Below are 23,820 nucleotides of genomic sequence, written 5' to 3' on the forward strand. Positions count from 1 at the left end.
TATTTCACATTATACAGATAATAAATTAGTATTCTGTTTATTATTATGTCAGATTTGAAATCATTAATAACAAATTTATAGCCTACATACTTGAAAAATTACATATTAGGGGTTAGTTAATTGTAAATAAATAACTTAAATTTGAAAATGACAAGTGGATCAAAATAAAATTAATATTTTGATCATTTTTTAATAAGATTTGCCTTCATAAATTACTATTTATAAATTAAACAATAGACTGCAATAGTAGGATCATAATCTGGTGCTATTTGTTATACTATTTATTAATATGTATTAAGATAATTTAAATCTATTTATCATTAAATATATACTCTTATTTGTTTATTTATTTGATAAAAAAAATTAAACTTTTATTTATGTAAACTTTAAAAATTAAACATCTAGATGGAGGATGAACTTTGGTATGGTAAGGTGTCTCTCAACTGATGACTTGTTCTATTACTAAAATTTAAGTGGTTCATTTATTGACAACAATGTTCATAAAATACAGCAGTTTTCTGTTTATTAACAGAATAACTTATATGATGAACTAATGAATGCATGATAGTAATAAAGTAATAAATTATTATGTAATGTAGGTAAGTTTTATTAGATGGATAGGCAGCATAAAAAGTATTTTTTAGAAATACCTTGGTGTACAAGATAATTAGTGCTAAATAGTTTAATCATATGATGTCGTTAACATGAATTTATTAAATCCACTTATATAACTATTTTATTTGTATTTTTTTTTATATAAATTTTATTTGTTTTTAACTGCAGCCGTGTAATTAATCTAAAGAACAACAATATGGAAATTGACAAGAAAATAATTTCAGTTTTCACAAATAGATAGCTTTGTTTGTTTTGAAGGATTTCCATCAGTCAGTGTTATGATTTTTTCTTTTGGCATTTGATAGCTGTCACTTTTAGCAAACTTTAGAAACAAACTGTGTGTAATTTTGTTTGCACCTGTTAGTTTATGGTCAATTTTAACAAGGAATGCAAAAACAAACATTTTTGACAAATTTTACTTTTTTATTTCTATAAAGGCAAGAAAGCTGCTGAGGCTCACAAAGAGATTTAAGATGTTTATGGTGTTGATCGCCTCACAGAACTCATGAGTCAAAATTAGTTTAAAAAATTCTGTTGTGGAAACTTTAATTCAAATATGAACAATGTTCAGATCAACCTATGAAGCCGATGAAGATCAAAAATCAAAGCCATAATTGAACCAAATTGTCTTTGTGAGAAATTGCAGAGAGGTTAAATGTATCAAACACAACAATTGAAAATTACATTAAATGTCTTGTATTCTTTAAGGAGCTCAATATTTGGGTTCTGCATGAACTGAAAGAGATTCACTTAACACAATGAATCAATATTTGTAATATGCATAAGTGAAATGAAGCCAACCCTTTTTTGAAACAAATCATATCTGGTGACAAAAAATGGATTGTCTACAATAACATAAATTGAAAATGATCATGGTCCAAGCATGAGGAACCAGCCGAGCCACATTGAAAGCTGAATTGCATCAAAAAAAGATCATGCTGTCAACTTGGAAAGATTACAGCGTATTGTGTATTTTGAGCTGCTTCCAAGGAACCAAACAATCAATTTAGATGTTTATTGCTAACAACTAGTGAAACTGGAGGAAGCAATCAAAGAAAAATTGCCAGATTCGCCAAATAGCAAAAAAAATTTTTACTACCTAGTTAATGCAAGGCCATACACATCTTTAGTAACGCGTGGAAAATTATTGAAGCTTAGTCAGGAAGTGACATCCCTCATATATCATATATCATATATGAGGGATGAGATATCCTATATCCCTCTAATCTTGCACTATCATATCTCTATTTCAAAGTTTACAAAACTCTTTGAATGGTAAAACTTTCAGTAATATTTATAACTTGAAACGCATTAGGTTCAGTTTTTTATTTATAAGGGCCAAGACCCTTATTTATAAGGGCCTGGACTATGAGTCCAGGAATCAAGAAGTTTCAAGAAAGATGGCAAAAGGTTATCGGACAAAATGGAAAATATACAATTGGTTAAAGTTCATTCTTTGTGTAAAAAAAACTGAGCTTTATCACACTACAAAACTGAAATTACTTTCTTAATAACCCAATAGCATACACCATGAATTACATGTAAGTAACGGGATACATTAATATTTTTCTTTATGCTATCTGACCCAGTCTTTCTTGTGGCTGTGATATGAATGAGAAAATTAAAGTAGACACTAATATGAGCTGCTTTTTCTAAGAATAATAATGTTCACTATACAGTCATTTCTTCTGATGAGTAGGGTAAAAATGATTTGAAGAGTTAAATATCACTTGCAGCTCTGTTGGTTAGTGTGCTGATATAAAATTGTATTTTTTTCTAAAATATGCATTGGGTGCTTATTATTCTTCAAGTAATTTTTAGAAATGGACTTATGTCTAACGTTTAAGTTGCCTACAACCACTCAATGATCAAGGTATTTAACATTTATAAATAACTATTTTTTATTGACATGTAACATTTATTAATAAGAAATTAAAGATGAAAACGACAGCTCCAAAAAATTATGATTTTTGGATTTTTAATGTCTTTAATTCACTCCTTTGGTGTAGTAACCATTTTATTATCAGAATAATTAGATATTAACATAAATAAGATAAAAATGGTTGGAAAATAATTATATGTATTTGTGGAATTTTGTTTTGAAATTAATGGCATCTTAATAACTTGAAAATGAAACTAATATAACTTTGCGAAAAAAAAAAACTTGTTAGAATTCTTACAATTAATATCTGTTTTCTTTAAATGCTATTTTCTAGGCTTACTAATATAATTATATGTAGAATAATATTGTAGTTCTCAGTTATAGTTTTCATTATGTACTCATTTAATTATTTCTTATTTAGATCATCTGAAATAATTTTGGAAAGAATGTATAAACCGTGGCTATATCCATCATTTATTTTTAAAATGACAAAGACCGGGAAAGAAATGTTTCGACATATTGACAGAATCCACCAATTTACAATTACGGTATGATTTTAGATTTTTTAATTCTTATTTATGAATCACCCTAATAGTAAATAGATGAAATTACGTATATAATGTGTTGTAAGGTGTTTGTTGTTTTTTTTTATTTTGTTTTCCCTTATTTTATCTTGATCTTCTGAAGACAAATGAAGAAGACAACACTATCAAAAGTGAAAAGTAAAAAAAGCTGAAAAAATTTAAAAATATTTCAAATAAATTAAGATCATTTTCATGATGTAGACATGGAATATTAATATTACAAATTTTGTTTTCAACTTTTTTTGTTGTTTTATTTAACTTATTATAATTTTGTTTAGTTAGAACATGATGATAATTGCAGGAGCAACTCCTCACTATGCTATCAAACTCACATTTGTTAGTACACCTAAGTCTACATCAATCAGTAGTAGGAATTCTATTATTTCAAATTTGGACATATCTATCTTCTCAAGGATACTAATGGACCAACATGAAGAAAAAGATTTATGTTAGCTTAATGAAAAGACTAAAATAAAACTATTTTATTCATTTTTCTTTATTGTACTCTTGATAACTGTAATTCTTATGAAAAAAAAAAATGAATAAATAACATAGCTCAACAAAAATTTTGATTGTAACATAAAGTCATTAGATGATTCAGACACAAACCATATTTGAGCAGTTTTTATGTTTGATTACTGTTATATTTTAGTGCAGGCAGAAAACAATATGAGCTCAAAAAACACAAAAAACCAACTTTTAAGAATTAAGGCCAACAATCAATGTATTAGAATATCTGAATAGTTTTATAGAGTTGACTGCTTTAAATAGCAACTGATGGCTTCATGGATAATTAAATTCAGCCTCCAGCCGATGAGTTCACATACATGCAACTAATTTGTTTATATTGAGTAAAAGATAATTTGTGTAATTTACAGGTAATCAAGAGGAGAAGACAAATTCTCAAGGAACGTAAAACGATGCATAAAGACACAGAGGAAAATGGTAATATTCATAAAAAACAGTTTTTTTTTTGTGGAATACAGTTTACTTTACTTTCATATTTTTATTTATTACAATTCTTTTTTCATTTACTATTCTCTGTGTAATACTTTGGAAAGTAACTAGGTATTTTTTTTCAGCAGCAACTTCATTAGAGATCTTGTGATATTGTAGTTCGAGGCATATGAAGGAATGACTTATGTGATTTTTCAATTATTATGTGTTACTGAAGATTGCCAACTGCGAAAGGAGACCAGAAAAACATACCTTAGCCACAGAGGTGTTTTTGTGTACTCAGCTCCTTAACATTATGCCTTAAAATTTATTTTGTTGAGTAGAACTGAACATTGCTTCTCAAGTGATGAATCTATTATATCTATATATTGCTTCTCAGTGATTAAGAATCTATTTACTTCTGCGGCATCATGCTGTTTGTGACAAATCTTCTGTTCTCTATAGGCCATGAACAAAACTAACGTATGGAATCTCTATCTGCCTGTAATGGGAAGAGTCTTCCTCGAAGGAAGAGAATCTTCCTTCGAGATGTATTAAAGGCTCTGGTTAGGAGAAATTTTCTAGCATCTCTGATACTCCTTCTTTGTCCATTATTTGCTATAATTCTGTAGATATTGCTAAAGTTCTGGTTCAGGTTCAGTAAAGGAAATCAAATACCGTTTTGGCCAACTAATATGCTTCCTTTTTCCCTATAGACCTGATACCCAAGTATAATTTTAATCCAGTTGTAGCTCAAAAATATTAAAGAACTGACAGAGATAAAAGTTGTCTGACTCAACAAGTTATTAAAAGTTATCACCCACACAAGCTCTTACTCAACTGATGGTTAGCTATTGGCTTCAACTGTACTTGACCCTTTTTTAAACATTAAAGCCACTTTCCCTTTCAGCTGTATGCTTCCAAGAATTATGATAACTTTCATTCAGACTACAGTGAAGTGTCCTTCAAAAGGACCAGCACAAAAATCATTCATAAAGTAACAATTACTTCTGACAGGCCAAGGTTTTTTACTGAAAGGGATGTTTAAAATAAATAATTTATTTGGCCAACATCTGATTCACTACACATCTAACTTAGAATTATATTTATATACTGAGATCTGAATTGTGTCTAACACTGATAGTTTTTTGTAATCAAACATTGAAGATGTCTGGGACATGTTCAAACAAGGGCTATTACCAAATAGTGATTAATACAAATTTAATATTATTAGATGAGTTAAACTATTGAATGGATTACTTACGTAATGACAAAAATATATATTTGTACTTATACTTTAGAAATAAGGAAAGCAGACACAAACAATGTGACAAGAGATGAAAAATCTTTTAATATTACATACCATCAAAACAAATCAATAATATCAGCTGCTACAATATTTTTGCAAATAGTATAATTTTATGGAATTTTCATAAGCAGACGTCCAATTTTAACTATTTCTTATATTCTAGACAGACATTAGTTTGAATTAATTCAGATTTATAGGCATATACCCTATTTTCTTAAAAGGTGATATGACATTTAATTTAGGATATGTTTGGTAGGTTTTCATAATCATGGAAACAAAGATGAAGACAAATTTGAAGCAGCTCCTTACATTGACTCATTTTTGGATTGTGACATAGAAAAAAATGTTGATGACCATGAGTTAGCTCTTGAAGCACTAGATGTTATTATTGGAGTAAGTTAATTTTTTTATTTATTATTTATAATTTTTTTTATGAAAATAAGGTTATGATAAAAATAAGTATTATTTCTTGTTTATTTTCTATGAAAGAAGAATTAACACAAAAGTTTAAGTCTTTTGTGTTTACAAAAATTTTAATAAACTTTTGTTATTCATATACTTCTTTACCTGTTATTGAGTAGATATCATATAAAAAAGTAAAGGGCATCTTCCTATAACATCTATATGCAATTTATTTATGTGCCATATCTTGTAATATAGATTTCTCAAGGCCATTCAAGGGTTCTCCAAATTCTAAGAGCACAGTGAGTAGCAATCCTGCAAGCCTCTGCTTAGTACTTTTCATTATGCACAGATGCAACAATACCTAAACTAAATATTTATTCTACACATACAATATTATTTATTATATAATTAAAATATATACACTACATAATACTTATTTTCAAATCACACCTTTCCTTTCTCTATATTAATCAAATTTTTACCTTAAGCAGTGCTTTCTGATTGTAATGCTTATAGTGAATTCATTAATTTATTTGATTTATTTGTTATAGTTTTATGTATATGTAAGTTATTTGATGTTACTGTTTGTTTAAAAAAAAAAAACTGACAACACAGTTGTAGGACTTTCCCTTCATGCAGTTTACACACACAACTTAATTTAGTATGTTACCACTAGTGCTTCTTGTGGTAACAGGGGGTACTATTGATACAGTATACATTTACATTCATACCATCCTCATTCATCCTCTGAAGTAATATACCTTACGGTGGTTCCGGAGGCTAAACAGAAAAAGAAAAGTATACCCACTTAGCCACTAGTTTAGAGAATTTTTTGGAATGGGCGTGCAATTTTGCAAACACTTTTTTTTGCAAATATTATTTTTTAATTGTTAACAAATGTGCTCAAGAAAACTGAGACCTTAATTAGGCAAAATCTTGAGATACTGAGGATAACCTTGCTTTACAACCTAACCCCCTTGACATTTTAAGTTGAAAATTTAATTGCATCAATCCTCCATATATAGAAGCAGTCTGACCAAGTTTGGTCAAAATCGGTCCAGTAGTTCTGGAGATATATGGTGATTTAGAGTGTGACACCGAACACGCATATGTACATATGAACATCTGCTAAAACACTTAATATTAACTAATACAGTCACTATAACACAGTACATACAACATTGAGGCAAACTGTACTCACTGGAACAAATAAAATGTATTGACATCAAAAATTACAATATCTTGAATGGTAATTTCCCTTCTTATATGCTGAATGTAAAAATGATTACTTTTTGACTTTATAAGAGATACATTTTTTAAAGATTCTAAAACTATAACTAGTAACTTAATAATAATGACATCATCTCCTTTGTCCAAACAAATTTTATTATTATTTCTACATGTAGTAAAAATATTAGTGGTCTTTTAGCACAAAACAGTCGAAGAATGAATTGTACTGTGATTCAGAAAGATCAGTAAAAAAAGAATAAAAAGTGAATCATAAAAATTAATTTCCTTTTTGACTATGTGATCCATTTTGATATTATTGCCTGATTTTTAAAATTTTATTTATTTATGTATGTTTTATTAAAGGGAATGGATACATCAGCAGTATCAGATAGTTACGTCCTTATAATGCTTGGAATATATAAAAATTGGCAAGATAAGGTACATAGAGAAATTGATGAGTTGTTTGGAAACTCTGACAGATATGTCACTGTGGACGATCTAGGACACTTAACAAATTTAGAGATGGTAATCAAAGAAGTATTAAGACTTTATTCTGCTCCACATACATTACGCTTATTAACAGAAGATGTAAAACTGGGTAAGTTATTGACAGGATAGGTTTTCTTATTTATGTAAATTATAATAAACTAATCATTATGTTTAATAATCTTCTGTTCTTTTTTATGAAGACACCACAAGTTTGAATTAGTCTTTTTAGAAATTTTCAGAAAGAAAAAATATTTTTACAACCAATTAAAACAATGTACACTTACTGTAATTTATGATAAATGATTTTCATATGAACTAAACTTCATTCTTGATAAAAGTTAACGAAAAGAAGTTAATTTTATTCATATACCATTACTGTTATCTGATTCTGTTTTGGTGAACTAGAGTATATGTAGAGACTTGGTAAACATTATTAATGAAATTCATCCCGATTAATTGATACCATTATTTTAAATTTATCCATGTATTAATCTGAATTAATACATATTGAAATCTACTGACTTAACAATAACATTAAAAATTACAATATCTTCATTTGTAATTTGCATTCTGTTATTACTATCTTTTATCACCACTTTAATCAATCTATTATCCAGGTCTCTTTGATGGGATTGTTTGGGCCTTGCAGTGCTCCCCATACTTTATCATTCATTCTGATTTTTGTGGTCTTTCTAGTGTTGAAAATGTTCATGTTGTGAGTTTTTCTTGTGAGTGTGAAGTGAGTGTTTTTATTCTCGATTTTTTGTTTAGCTTTATCTTATCTGTGGTGTATTTGCTGTAAGATCCTCTCTTATTTCTCTGATCCATCTGCATCCTGTTTTGGTGTTTTTCAAGTAAATATTGTACTGTTCCAGCTGTTACAAAAGTCTTGAATCTTGCATTCTCATGTCCAGAGAATCCTAGTCTTCTCTTACGTATGGTATCAGTGATGGGTTGTAACACTTTGTACATGACCTTGTTAAGCATAATCCAATAGTACCCATCTTTCTGGTACCTTTTATTGATGCAGGTTCTTCCAATTCGTTTTTTGATTTTGTGGAGCCTGTGTGTCTTTGATTGTTTGTTCAGGTGGAAGAGTGTTTCTGCTACATAAGTGGTTTCTGGTTATAACTGTGTTGTAGTGTCTTATTTTTGCACTTATTGGTAGGCATTTTTAATTGTAAGTTGTATTAGGTTAATTTTTTAGCTTTAACTAATTTGTTTCTTCTTATTTGGATCGAGGTTTGTTTTTATTTAGGTTGTTTGTTATTATTTATTTGTTATATTTGTTTTTTTTTTCTGAGGTATTTAAATTGGGTTACAGTTGTGATTTTATTACCGTTTATGTTTACTTCTTTTAATAGTGTTGGTTTTTGGGACATAATTTCTGTATTTTCGATGATACAGTTTTATTTACAATGTTTTGAAGTTCTAATATCTGTGATTTAGCTTCATATGTTGTTTGCTAGCAGTGCCAAGTTGTCTACAAAATCAAGTTTCGGCCTATTTTTACTTTTGGGAAGAATTTTTTGAGCCATTCCCTCATAACCACTTGTAGAAGCAGTTGAATATTTGTAACATTGGTGAAAGCCCATCACCTTGGCATAGTCCTGTTTTGATCGCAAATGATTCTGAGAGCTCGCGTCTGAATTTTACTTTCGACTTAGCGGTTGTGAGGGCCAGTTTTATCATGTTTATTAATTTGGTATGTACTCCAAGATAACTTAGAATTAACAGCTTGAGATCTAGTTCGGACAGCTACTCCAGGGTCTGAAACCTCCCTGGTATTCTCCTAGATAAGTTGTAAACCTATCCTGTTGAGGATAATTCTTGAAAGAATTTTTTGTTTAGGTGTGAGATTCCCTTGTAATTTTTAGGGTCTGTTTTTCCCCCTTTTTTGTGAAGCGGATGGATGAGGGCTGTCGTCCAGTGTTCTGGTAGTTCTTCTTTGATCCAGATGTTTACAAGCTGTTGAAGAAGCAATTTTGCTGATCTTCCTGCATGTTTACAGATCTTACAAAAATCTGATCTTCTACTGCTGTTTTGTAATTTTCTTCATCTCATATAGTACTTGGTAGACTTCTTTTATTGTGGGAGGGTTTTTTTATTGGGGATTGGCGTTGAAGTTTCTATCGGTTCTTCGCAATTTAGAAGTTTGTTGAAATATTTAGCTAGAATTTTCACATTGTCTTTATTGTTATGGTCCAGTTTACCATTGTCATTCTTTATTAGAAGGGTAAGGGTTCATTTTTTTGGATCTGATTTTTGAAGGTTTTGCAGTAGAGTAGTCTCTCGATTGTGTTTTATTGATTTCTTCTTCTAGAATTATAGAATTAGAATTTTCATTCTAATAGACTGAATCCAAATCTGATTACTTTTTGACTACATATATTTTTAAAGAAATAGTAATAATTAATGATAACGTTTCCTTTCTCCAAACAGATTTTATTATTATTTTTACATACAGTAAAAACATTAGTGGTCCATTAGCACAAAATGGATGAAGAATGGATGAAAATTATTTCATGATGTATGATTCAGAAAGGTCTGTTCAAAAAGAAGTGAATTTTAAAATTCATTTCCATTTTTGATAAAAGAAGCATTTAATTTTATTGTGTCCTTCATAACATAGTACAGCAACTGGTACAATTTCATTAATACATAATTATCTGGATGAATTTCATTAATACCAAAATAAAGTTATTTTAGAGGGGAGGTCAATAATTTATCTTAACATAAATATAATATAATTTGTAGTATTAGAATTACAGTGTATATACAAAAACATTATTGCAGAGTAATAGTGAAGCAGTATTTTTTATTTTTTATTTCTTAAATAGAAAGTTGCATTTCTGATGTGATATAAGTTGTGCATTATAATGTTATTGTCCTAATAAATTACTTAACTTTTTAGGAGCTGCGATTATTGTACTAGAACAGTGAATACTTAAGAAGTTACTTTTAAATTTTTACTTGATTTGTAAATTTTAGTTATTTTATTACTGAAATTGATTAAAGAGTTTGCATTGTGTTCATCAACTAGAAACTACTTATTATGAGTAGTTTTATTTTACTTTTAATATTTATTTTAATTTTAATTTTAGCTTTTATTTTCTTTTTTTAATTAATTTACTTATGTTTTTAATTACAGTCATACTTTATTACTTACTGTTGAATTTATGATCTCAAAATTGAATTTATGATATTAATTATTGATTACTAATGACTTCTCTTTCTGGTATTTGTTGTTTTCAAATCCTGTTTTTTTCAATTCTATGCAGCAGATTTTAATTTTTTCATCAGTTATGATCTCCTAGATTGGTAAATGATTTCTATTTCCATCAAACAATTATTTTATCCACTCTCAAGGCATTTTATACTCTTTTACGTGTTCATTAGCTTGCTCAGTATAATTTATTAATCTTTTAAAACATTTAAAATTATCTGAGATAATGCTCCAACGTTTTGGTGCCACACAGAAAGCATCCAAAATTAATATTTTTATTACTAATTTTATTGGATGACCAACTAAATTTATAAATAATTGTTTGGTTCATTCTTGGAGACAGACTTTTTTTTCTTGTCTTCATTCATTTGACTGGTTTGATGCAGCTCTCCAAGGTTCCCTATTTAGTGTTAGTTGTTTCATTTCAGTGTACCCCGTACATCCTACATCCCTAACAATTTGTTTTACATATTACAAGCATTGCCTGCCTGCACAATTTTTCCCTTCTACCTGTCCCTCCAATATTAAAGCGACTATTCCAGGATGCCTTAGTATGTGGCCTATAAGTCTGTCTCTTCATTTAACTATATTTTTCCAAATGCTTCTTTCTTCATCAATTTGCTGCAACACCTCTTCATTTGTCACTTTATCCACCCGTTCGATTTTTAACATTCTCTTATAGCACATCTCAAAAGCTTCTAATCTTTTTTTCTCAGGTACTCTGATCGTCCAAGTTTCACTTTCATATAATGCTACGCTCCAAACATATACTTTCAAACATATTTTCCTGATGTTTAAATTAATTTTTAATGTAAACAAATTATATTTCTGACGGAAGGCTCATTTTGCCTGTGCTATTTGGCATTTTATATCGCTCCTACTTCGTCCATAAAGATGGAAATAGAATTACTAAAGAGTAATTCTATTTCCCAAATAACAAAATTCTTCTACCTTCATAATTTTTTCTCTATTTTTACATTCAGTGGTCCATCTTCATTATTTTTACTACATTTCATTACTTTTGTTTTGTTCTTATTTATTATCATGCGGTAGTTCTTGCATAGGACATCATCCATGCCATTCATTGTTTCTTCTAAATGTTTATTACTCTTAGCTAGAATTACTATATCATCGGCAAATGGTAGCATCTTTATCTTTTCACCTTGTACTGTTACTCTGGATCTAAATTGTTCTTTAACATCATTAACAGCTAGTTCTATGTAAAGATTAAAAAGTAACGGGGATAGGGAACATCCTTGTCAAACTCCCTTTTTTATTACAGCTTCTTTCTTATGTTCTTTGCTTATTATTGTTGCTAACTGGTTCCTGTTTATGTTAGCAATTGTTCTTCTATCTCTGTACTTTAACCTTCATTTTTTTAAAATGCTGAATAGCCTATTTAAATCACATGAATGAATCTCACTTACTAGGCTAGGCTTTTTCTTCCTTCCAGTTTCCTTCTTTTTCTTTCACTCATGTATTATTACTATTCTTTTTTTGTTGTGTATATATTCTTAACAAAGCAGTTGCTTCTCTGTGAGATACCGATTTAGATGTTGTTATTCAAACTGATTCATGATTTTAATTTTGTTTGTTAAGAATGAATCAGTTTCTTTAGAATTACTAGATATAATAAAACCATTAAACCAAAATGAAAACTATAATAAATAACTTCCATGGTAAGACAAACTTTTCTTACCATTTATACCATGTACCAGGGTTGCTGTTTATATTCATTTTATACATTAGTATGGTATTGAAAATTAGGTTTTATTTTTTTGCAACTATCTACTTTTTACTGATAAATTATCTGTTAATGTTTTAATCTGTTCATAAACTTGAAACTGAAAAATTAAGAAGTCAAATAATAACAACAAGCAAAAAATTATTGCAGTTATATTTCCAGAATCCATCTTTGATTCTGATTTGATTAAATTATTAGTAGTTACCTCATATTCATTAAATGGTAATTGCTGTATATGTATATATATATATATATATAATATATATATTTTCTTTTTTGCAGATAAGTTTACTCTTCCAGCGGGAGCAATAATTTATTTAAGTTTTTATCTACTTCATAGAGATGAAGATTATTGGTCTAATCCTCATGAATTTTATCCAAATCATTTTCTTCCTGAAAATATTAGCTCAAGGCCTAAACACAGCTTCTTACCATTCAGTATTGGTCCTCGAGGTTGTCCAGGTAATTTCCTGTTGATTCTTAAAAAATAATATTTTTATTTACTGTTTTTATCTTTTAGTTTTAAAACATTGTCCATAATACAATTACAATTAGATTAGGAATTACATGAAAACTGATGGTTTGTTGAAAACCTTTTCCATTAGCCATTGCATAAATATTAGAGGATTTATTCAATCAGCAGTGTAAGAGTGGAATTTTCTAAAAGTAATGATTTTATTGATCATCCAGATCAGAATAAATGAGTTACTTGAAGGTCTGAATATTTCCTGCATTACCACAGGCTTGGCATGTTGACATCATTAAACTAATTAATAAAGAGAAGAGCTAATTAATAATCTTTGTAAAATCATACAAATTCATCTCATTAAATTATGATTTTAGAGTAAAAAGTTAAATTTATCTTTATTTTTAAAAGCAGAAAATTATTCTCAAAAAAGTCACTGTTGGCATATTCTTAATTCTAATAGTTAATCTACTAGTACTTTATCAGAAATTTTAAATTCTGCATACAAGCAGCTGGCTTATTATGAGCCTAGACATAACCTGTGTTGATAGTGATTGATCAGGAACAATTTTCAATAACTTTTGACTGAATAATTTTAACTAAATAAAAGGTGTGAAGAGAATATTCTTTTATTTTATGTAGAACTGAGGATTATTGCCTTAATTAATTTTGAATAGATTCAGATAGTCTGTAGAAAGATTAAGCGGTCCATTTTTTCCTATAGTTCATCACAGACTTTTAATTTTACTTTTGTATACAATTAATAGGGAATAAAGTCGCTGGACAGCACCAGAGCTTTGTCACAGATGGAGTCAAGGTAGTAAGCAGTTTATGTAATTCCCATGATAACTATTAACTGAAGAAGATATCCAAGAAGTGTGAAGGGATGAGTACTGTAAAGGAATGATTAACCTGCTCTCCCTGATTGAGTTAATAAGGAAGATTATTTGAGCATGAATTTAGAGGTCACTGATATTAAAAAAAATTGAAGGTTTTTCTGTTCAATCAGTATATTGCATTTATAATATGTAAAACAAAATATGCTTTTGTGATAAACATCACAAAAATGTTTGTGTTAGGAAGAGGTAGAAAGAGCTGGAAAAATGAGATTTTCTTTCTAGTTTTAAAGAAGCTGGTGTTCTGAGTAATACATCAACTGGCTAACCATGAAGAAGGTTTATTTCTTTTCTTGGTTTTACATTATTGCATTACTTTTTTTTTCATTTTTTTGTAGAAAGAAGATTTGAATTATATTACATTTTGTAATTATACCTTTGGGCACGCTTGTTTTGGTCATATTTTATCTATGAAGAATATGAGATAAACAAAGTATTATGTGAAAAGATGCAAGAAACTTGCTTGGAAATGAACTCAAGATCATTTGGTTCACAAGTTTACATGTTAACTCCTACATCTACTAAAAAATATATATATATATTTTTTTTATGTATATGTGAATAGAGTTTAACTATAGTAGAATTGTGTATATATATGAATATTCTGTATATTACATATATTACTACATCATAAGTATTATCTGATATAAAAACAATCATATATTTTTTATTTTATTTTTCAGGCTTACGATATGGCATGGCATCAATGAAAGTTTTATTAACAAACATATTAAGAAAATTTAAAGTTGAATGTGATTTAAAATTTGAAGAAATGAAACACAAGCCGGGTTTAATGTTAGAATTAGTTGGTGGTTATCCTATAAGATTAATTCCACGGCAGCCATTTATTTATCATGATTCTTGTAATGATTAGCATTGGTTTCAGTGCTGTTTCCAGTGCATTTAATATTAATGATTTGTTAAAAAACTGAAAAATTCAAGCATAGTATAGATCCTGGGATTAAATGAATCGGAATTTCAGGAAGAGTTGTAGCATTTCAGGTATAGTAACTGTGGTGGCATTTTATTAAGCTAAAGTAAATAACAGTTTTTCCTGTGCAGACAATAAACATGTTTGAAAACATTATCAGTATAACTGGTAATAGTAATAATTACAATAATAACAAATCTGATATTACAAATGCTGCAATATTAATGGATTTAAATAAATTTAGTATTAATTAATTATTTTTTACATAATAAATGTTTTAATGAGATTGATCTTCTATTATTTACTTTTAAATTCTATACACAGAACATACAATTTATAGAAAGTTACAGTATGGAATTTTTTCTAACCTGACAATTTTGTATAGAAGACCACTTTACCATGATTCAATTCACCATACCACCCTCTCCATTCCTAGTCCCTTTGGGTCTTACCACAGGTTGCCTGTAAGAGCCTCATTCAGTAAAACGTCTCTGTAATGTTGTCTTGAATCCAAGGAAGTTCCTCGAATGTATAATCTATTCTCTACCTTTAATTATTGTATACCTTACTTTAATCAGGGAGAAAGTTGCCAATTGACTATTATCAAATAGTAGACAGATGTCTGCCTAATTAGGATCTAAACTAGTTCGTTTCATTAGTACATTTGATGCTAAATTAGATTAAGAGATATTTTAGGCATTTCTCAATAACAGAAAATTGGTTACATCCTTCCTATTAGAGTGCATTTCTAAGCTGGTACCTGTAACTAAATATCTAATAATAATACTGTTTCAAAATTTCTGATCCAAACCAATAAGATACAGGGGGTAGGGTCTGGGACTTTATAAACTAGACAGTGTTTAACTGCCACCAAATTGAAATTAGTCTTCTCATCCCTAAAAGCCACATATCCTGTTAAGATTTTTGTGGTCCAGTGACTGGAAAGATTCATTTGGATGAACACCTAGCCATGATAATTTCCTCAGGAAATTATACCATCACATCAGTGACTCATCCCACTTGGATTTTCTGGACTGTTGAAACAGTTAAATTTCTTAATTTAGAAAGTGAGAATTTTATTTATAAAAAAATTATTATTGCCAAAAGAACAGGGTTGTCTTATTATTATTGCTTATAACTGCAGTATAGAGTTGAATTTTTCAAAAACTATTCAAACAATTTTGATAGAATAATACTGTAAATTTATTTTTATATATAATAAAATAGAATCATTGTAATAAGGATAAAATCAAAACCTAAACCGGCAACGATTGTTAACGTCTATATGCCTACAAGCGCCCATGATGATGATGAGGTAGAGTGTGTATACGAAGAGATTGATGAAGGAATTAAACACGTAAAAGGAGATGAAAATTTAATAATAGTTTGAGATTGGAATGCAAACATTGGAAAAGGCAAGGAAGGAAATATAGTGGGTGAATACGGGCTGGGCAAAAGGAATGAAAGAGGGGACCGACTTATAGAGTTTTGCACGAAGTACAATTTAGTAATTGCCAACACCCAATTTAAAAATCATAATAGAAGAATATACACTTGGAAAAAGCCAGGCGATACTGCAAGGTATCAGATAGATTATATCATGGTTAAGCAAAGATTTAGAAATCAACTCGACTGCAAAACTTACCCTGGAGCAGACATTGATAGCGACCATAATGTGGTGATAATGAAATGTAGATTGGGGTTTAAAAACCTGAAGAAAAGGTGTCAGATGAATCGGTGGAATTTAGAGAAGCTTGAGGAAGAGGAGGTAAAGAAGATTTTTGAGGAGGACATCACAAGAGGTCTGAGTAAAAAAGATAAGGTAGAAAATGTAGAAGAAGAATGGGAGAATGTTAAAAAGGAAATTCCTAAATCAGCAGAAGCAAACTTAGGCGGAATAAAGAGAACTGGTAGAAAACCTTGGGTGTCAGACGATATATTGCAGCTGATGGATGAACGTAGAAAATATAAGAATGCTAGTGATGAAGAAAGTAAAAGGAACTATCGGCAATTAAGAAATGCTATAAACAGGAAGTGCAAACTGGCGAAAGAAGAGTGGATTAAAGAAAAGTGTTCAGAAGTGGAAAGAGAAATGAACATTGGTAAAATAGACGGAGCATACAGGAAAGTTAAGGAAAATTTTGGGGTACATAAATTAAAATCTAATAATGTGTTAAACAAAGATGGTACACCAACATATAATACGAAAGGTAAAGTCGATAGATGGGTGGAATATATTGAAGAGTTATACGGAGGAAATGAATTAGAAAATGGTGTTATAGAGGAAGAAGAGAAAGTTGAGGAGGATGAAATGGGGGAAACAATACTGATATCTGAATTTAAGAGAGCATTAAAAGATTTAAATGGCAGAAAGGCTCCTGGAATAGACGGAATACCTGTAGAATTACTGCGCAGTGCCGGTGAGGAAGCGATTGATAGATTATACAAACTGGTGTGTAATATTTATGAAAAAGGGGAATTTCTGTCAGACTTCAAAAAAAGTGTTATAGTCATGATACCAAAGAAAGCAGGGGCAGATAAATGTGAAGAATACAGAACAATTAGTTTAACTAGTCATACATCAAAAATCTTAACTAGAATTCTATACAGAAGATTGAGAGGAGAGTGGAAGAAGTGTTAGGAGAAGACCAATTTGGTTTCAGGAAAAGTATAGGGACAAGGGAAGCAATTTTAGACCTCATATTAATAGTAGAAGGAAGATTAAAGAAAAACAAACCAACATACTTGGCGTTTATAGACCTAGAAAAGGCATTCGACAACGTAGACTGGAATAAAATGTTCAGCATTTTAAAAAAATTAGGGTTCAAATACAGAAATAGAAGAACAATTGCTAACATGTATAGGAACCAAACAGCAACATTAACAATTGAAGAACATAAGAAAGAAGCCCTAATAAGAAAGGGAGTCCGACAAGGATGTTCCCTATCCCCGTTACTTTTTAATCTTTACATGAAACTAGCAGTTAATGATGTTAAAGAACAATTTAGATTCGGAGTAACAGTACAAGGTGAAAAGATAAAGATGCTACGATTTGCTGATGATATAGTAATTCTAGCCGAGAGTAAAAAGGATTTAGAAGAAACAATGAACGCCATAGATGAAGTCCTACGCAAGAACTATCGCGTGAAAATAAACAAGAACAAAACAAAAGTAATGAAATGTAGTAGAAATAACAAAGATGGATGTGAAAATAGGACTGAATGTGAAAATAGGAGGAGAAAAGATTATGGAGGTAGAAGAATTTTGTTATTTGGGAAGTAGAATTACTAAAGATGGACGAAGCAGAAGCGATATAAAATGCCGAATAGCACAAGCTAAACGAGCCTTCAGTAAGAAATATAATTTGTTTACATCAAAAATTAATTTAAATGTCAGGAAAAGATTTTTGAAAGTGTATGTTTGGAGTGTCGCTTTATATGGAAGTGAAACTTGGACAATCGGAGTACCTGAGAAGAAAAGATTAGAAGCTTTTGAAATGTGGTGCTATAGGAGAATGTTAAAAATCAGATGGGTGGATAAAGTGACAAATGAAGAAGTATTGCGGCAAATAGATGAAGAAAGAAGCATTTGGAAAAATATAGTTAAAAGAAGAGACAGACTTATAGGCCACATACTAAGTCATCCTGGAATAGTCGCTTTAATATTGGAAGGACAGGTAGAAGGGAAAAATTGTGTAGGCAGGCCACGTTTGGAATATGTAAAACAAATTGTTAGGGATGTAGGATGTAGAGGGTATACTGAAATGAAACGACTAGCACTGGATAGGGAATCTTGGAGAGCTGCATAAAACCAGTCAAATGACTGGACAAAACAAAAAAAATATATATAATAAAATACCTTTTTTCACATACTTTATCAATATGTGGATTGTTTTCTGCAAAATTATTATAAAAAGAAATTTAATCTCTTTATTTAGTATTATATATTACTAGCCGGCCCGTCTAGCCAGAACCTGAACCCTCAGTGCCCAGGTCATTCAGGCTAACCCCGAAGCCAACTCGGGGGTTCCTCGGGACTTTCCGGGGCCACGGGGCCTACCACAGGACCGCAGAGCTTGCTCGCTTGTCATTCCCGTGTTGTAGAGGAATGGCCCCTTGGAAACCTGCAGAGCTCGCTCAATCGCCATTCCTGTCTAAGAGGATTCCGCCCCTTGGAGCTGCACACTGATTGTTATCTTCATTATTGTGACAATAATACTGATAAATTACAAAAAAAGAAACTAAATAACAAAAGACAAAATAATAGTAGCTATGGTAACTAAAGCACACACTCCTTACATGACGAAAAATTCATAACTTATTTCTTTGTCATGGAGGGCAAAATATAATAATGAAGTAAAACGACTAATTTTTTTCTTTAATGAATATCATTAATTTACACCGAAGAATTACAACTTCAAAGGTGACGTTGTAATTCTTCGGTGAGAAAATAGTGGAAATTTTTTAACATTTTAACCTTCAAGGGAGCTAGGGCCACCGTCTGTGACTTAAAACCTTCCAATACGTTGTAGCCTGAAAATTTGAAAGCCATCGATCAGTTGGTTCTTCGAGATTTTTTGATGCCAAGAAACATGGGTAAAAATTTGCTTGCGATTTATCCAATAGTTTTTCTTTTTATCCCGAACAAACAAATACCGTCTTCTTCTTTATATCTACACTATCTGTATCTGTAGTCTGTGGAAGGCAGACGGAGGCCCGGCAAGAAATGGTAGTCCTCTGACCTTAGCGTGCTGCGCGCAAGAGTTAGGTCCGCGCGGATAAGGTACCAGCGCTGCCCCCCAACGGGGATTATCGTTAACCACGTGCGCGCTGAGCGTCTTCGGATCTACCGGCGTGCCCGTAACACATATGTTCACGCCATCAAGGAAGCCAAACTCAAGTTTTGGAAAGACTCCATGAGCGAGTTGCAGCGCGATCCTTGGCAGCTCGCGAAGACCTGCTACCGACCGAAGCCATTGCACGTGTTGTCCAGTGTTCGGTGCGGGTTAGGTGGTCGTGACCACACTTTAACATCTGTGGCGACTTACCGGGCATTCCTGGATACTCTGTTTCCAGATGCTCCGGAGGGTAAAGCGGAAATCGGCGTTAGGGCGGGTGAAACACCATTCCCTGGCGTTCGGACCGTGGAACTCGAAGATATAGACCGAGTGGTTTCTCGAATGGCATTAAAGAAGGCACCGGGGATTGACCAACTTGACCCGGATATTTTCCATCATTTATTGCCTGTCATAAGAGAGCCACTCGGCAGACTGTTCACGGGATGCCTAAGCTGGGGCTGCTTTCCGGCTTGCTGGAAGGTTGCTTTGGTAAGGGTACTCCTGAAACCTGGAAAGGATCCTGGTGAGGTCGGCAGTTATCGGCCCATCAGCCTCTTGCCGGTTTTCGGCAAGTTGCTTGAAAGGCTGGTTGTGGAACGGCTCGAAGGGAGCATCGATATGAGCTGTATTCTAAATCGAGGCCAATACGGCTTCATGAAAGGGGTTGGCACTGAGGATTGCATCTTAAATGCTCTTACCGAGGTGGATAGCGCCGATTGCAAATATGTTTTGGTTATTTTTATTGATATAGAGGCAGCATTTCCTTCCTTGTGTTGGAGTTCTGTCCTCTATGCTTTGGAACGCCGCGATGTTCCCGAAGCCATACAGGCCGTGGTACGAGACTACTTGTCTAACCGTACGGCTCTGTTTAAGAATGCGCACCTAGTTGTGGAAAAATCCGTCACCAGGGGAAGCCCGCAGGTTTCCGTTCTCGGTCCCCTGCTGTGGAACCTGGTGTTCGACGGGTTTCTGGGGTTGACATTCCCAGAAGGAGTCTCGGCCCAGGCTTTCGCCGATGACTGTTTCCTTTTAGTTCGTGGAAATTCACGACCACAGCTAGAAAGCAGAGCGCAGGCGGCTTTGTCAACCGCCGAAGGCTGGATGGACATACAAAATTTAAAGATTTCTGTGCCCAAGACGAAGTTTATGCTTCTGAAGGGCGCAGACAAATTATCATGCAGTCGAAACCCCCACACTAAGTATAAAGGCTGTGTAATCAGCCGAGTAAGGGTTCATAAGTACCTAGGTGTTTTGTTTGATGACAAGTTGCTTTTTAGCAACCACATTAAACAAGTTGCGGCGGACGCTGTCTCTGTGATGCACAAACTTAGAAGGATTGCTCGGAAAGACTACGGGCTGTCTGGTCGCCAAATGTACTTGGTGTACCGAGGTGCCTTCGAGAGTATGGTCGCATACGCGGCGCCAGTTTGGGCGCACAGGTTGGATAGAAATAGAGCACTGCTTCTAAATTTAAGGAGTGCCCAGCGCAGAGCCTTAATTGTATGCACTGGTGTTTTTAAAACAACCTCCTACGAGGATACTACCGTATTGGGAAAGGCTCTCCCAAACGATTTAGTGGTGAAAGTTCGAGCAGCCATGTGGAAGTTGCGAAGAGGGAAACCGAGGTATTTGGGATGCGGTTTCGGGACGGGCTAGAACTGGAACGGAACGGCTATCACAATGCACCGGGTCTAAATTACGAACAGTTGCCATTTCCCGCCTGCGGAAGAGGCTTTGGAGCCTCGCGATGGAGGCATGGCAGCATGAATGGCACACCACGACTAAGGGAAGATCTCTGTATAGATTTATACAGGATCTGGGGGGATGGTATGCCTCGAGTTCATTTTTAAGGGCGGCGGGTGCCCAAGTGCTCACCAATCATGTGAATTTGATGCAATATCTGTTCAGGTTTCGCCTAGCGGCTGATGAGTTGTGTGTCTGCGGGGAGGTCCAGTCGAACGAACATCTAATGTTCGACTGCCCTGCTCTTGGGGGGGCTAGAGACCGGGCCGCCCTGGAACTTAGAGGTCAGGGGGAAAACTGGCCGCTCATAAACGGCAAGTCAATGTGGCGTGAGCCGCATTGTCGGACCGTGTGGGAGTTCCTCGATGAGGTTGCGATGTTTAACCATCATCGTTAGATTGTTTAATTTAAATGAGATTTTTATTGATTCCTGTAGCGTGTCTGGGGGAAGTCTTCCTTGAAATAATGGCTGCCATCAGCCAGTAATAAGCTCCAAGCGCTTTAAATGGTGGACAGGCACTAGCTGGCAAACAGCGACCGAGGCGTGGCGGCTTAAATTGCCGTCTTTTTAACTTATAACTTTTTTAGTTTTAATTTGTAACATTTGCCTCCCCGATCTAGTTTTAATGTGACAAGTGAGCGGTAGGGACACATAAAGCGGGTGCTGTACGGCACCCAGCTTAACCGCTCACGCAAGATAGGAGCTCACTAGGAGCATTAGGAATAACGAGGTCGCAATTCTGTTTTTGAGGCACAGTAGCCATTATTTGGCACGGAACATTTGGTCTATGCTCTAGGGCGACCGAATGGGGTGGTGGCGGGAGAGATGCCAGCTAACCAATATCTACACTATTATTTAGAATTAAATTAGTTTATGTTAAATAAAATCTAAATTATTATATAAAGATATTTAATTCTGTTATTTTTTAATATTATTCATTCCATTGATACGAACCATTCAGTTCAAACCCAGCTCACACAGTGATAGGCTCACAGTTCATTAATTCAATTCATTTAAATTTGTGCTTCAATCGGCAAATCTCGTTGAACCCTTTGTTGCGATTGATCACGAAGTTTTTTTGTTTATCCCGAACAAACAAAAACCCTCTTCGTCTTTATATAATAGCATAGATTGATGAAATTCAAGCAAATACAAATGTAGAATAGCCTACAAAATAAAGCACCTAAGTTGCTTACAAATTGATGAAAAATTCATTTTAATTGTACAGTCTAAACAGTTTTTTTTTTTTTTTACTTTTGCAAGATTAGCGCTTTTCTTACAACAAAAAACTAAGTTCATTTTTAAGAGATTATAATTGCTAATGATTCTCCATAAGCATAAATTGCAGTTCACCAGAGTTTTGAGTGACCTCAGAGGTGATAAAAATATTTATAACTTCAAAAATACTTGTGCAGACGAAGGTAATACTTTTCCAAATGATTACAATCAATAAAATAATAACCAAAATGATCTCAAAACTTAATAAACATTTAAATTAAATGAGCTAAACTAAAAGCTTATATTATAATTAATGAATTTTGAAGAATTATTTTATTAAAAATGTTATCAATGTCGAAAGTTACTTGTGATTTAAAAAAGAGCTCATAATTTCTGTGTTTAATGTGGTTTTTTAATGCAAGTATAAACTGATGCTTTTTTTGTTATATAAAGAATTGTTAATAAAATGATTTAAAATAGAACAAACTTTAATTTGGTATTTATTATGTTGTCTTTCTCAAACTGTTACAAACTTAAAACAACTCGAGCTCTTCTGTTGTTTGGCACATTTTTTATTATTATTATTATGACGATTTTTTTTAGATCTGAGTTTTAATTGGTGTGTTTCGTAACTGACATAAAACTATGAGATTTATATTAAAACTATTAATTTTACTTAATATTTTTGCTGCTCTCATTACTATTAAAAATACTATTTCATGTGAGTTAAATATAATTTCGAATTCATTTTTTTAAACTGAAAGTTTATAAATTTACTTTGGTATCTAGAGTCTTTAAAAAATGGAAAATGGAAATGAATCTTTAAAAAATGGTTCATGATGTATATCAAATAGTTAAACGTCTTCAAATGACGTCATTTAATTGTTTAAAAAATATAAAAGAAGAAAAATTTCATTTTTAAGATAGTTATGAATTGTAAAAAAGTAAAATTCTTTTAATTTTAAAATGTGATTTTACTTTTTTTGTTAGTTCTGTAAGCTAAGTGCATATAATCAACAATATTTGAAGAAGATTAACTTATCCATGAAGAAGATTTTGAAGAAGATTACTTCATCCATGCCCGAGTGCTAAGCAGAAGAGTGCCAAACTTCAACAAATTTTTTTTTATGTATAGCCCACATTCTTTGTTTAGAACTTGATTCAAATTGAAGTTCTGTTTGCAAATAATTTATTCATTTGGTCTTTACTTAAAGGAAATCCATTTATCTAAAGGAAAGAATTTCTTTCCTTTAGGTAAATGGTAATAAGGAGAATCTTATAAGAGAGTGTATGATGTATACTGTTAAC

At 32.0% G+C, this 23,820-nt stretch overlaps 1 protein-coding gene across 2 annotated transcripts in view; it reads left to right on the forward strand.

Moving 5' to 3' along the window:
* LOC142326408 (cytochrome P450 4C1-like) overlaps positions 1-14,999 on the forward strand; it is a 52,364-nt gene extending 37,365 nt beyond the window's left edge. For both annotated transcript variants that reach the window (XM_075368894.1, XM_075368892.1), the window contains exons 7-12: positions 2,919-3,045; positions 3,960-4,026; positions 5,583-5,719; positions 7,325-7,559; positions 12,703-12,882; positions 14,466-14,999. In XM_075368894.1, the coding sequence (XP_075225009.1) occupies positions 2,919-3,045; positions 3,960-4,026; positions 5,583-5,719; positions 7,325-7,559; positions 12,703-12,882; positions 14,466-14,656 (937 nt within the window). In that variant the 3' untranslated portion in view covers positions 14,657-14,999. The remainder of the gene's footprint in view (positions 1-2,918; positions 3,046-3,959; positions 4,027-5,582; positions 5,720-7,324; positions 7,560-12,702; positions 12,883-14,465) is intronic.
* Positions 15,000-23,820: the final 8,821 nt, after the last annotated feature.

The sequence above is a fragment of the Lycorma delicatula genome, chromosome 6, assembly GCF_047948215.1.
Source record: "Lycorma delicatula isolate Av1 chromosome 6, ASM4794821v1, whole genome shotgun sequence".
Classification (NCBI taxonomy): Eukaryota; Metazoa; Arthropoda; class Insecta; order Hemiptera; family Fulgoridae; genus Lycorma; species Lycorma delicatula.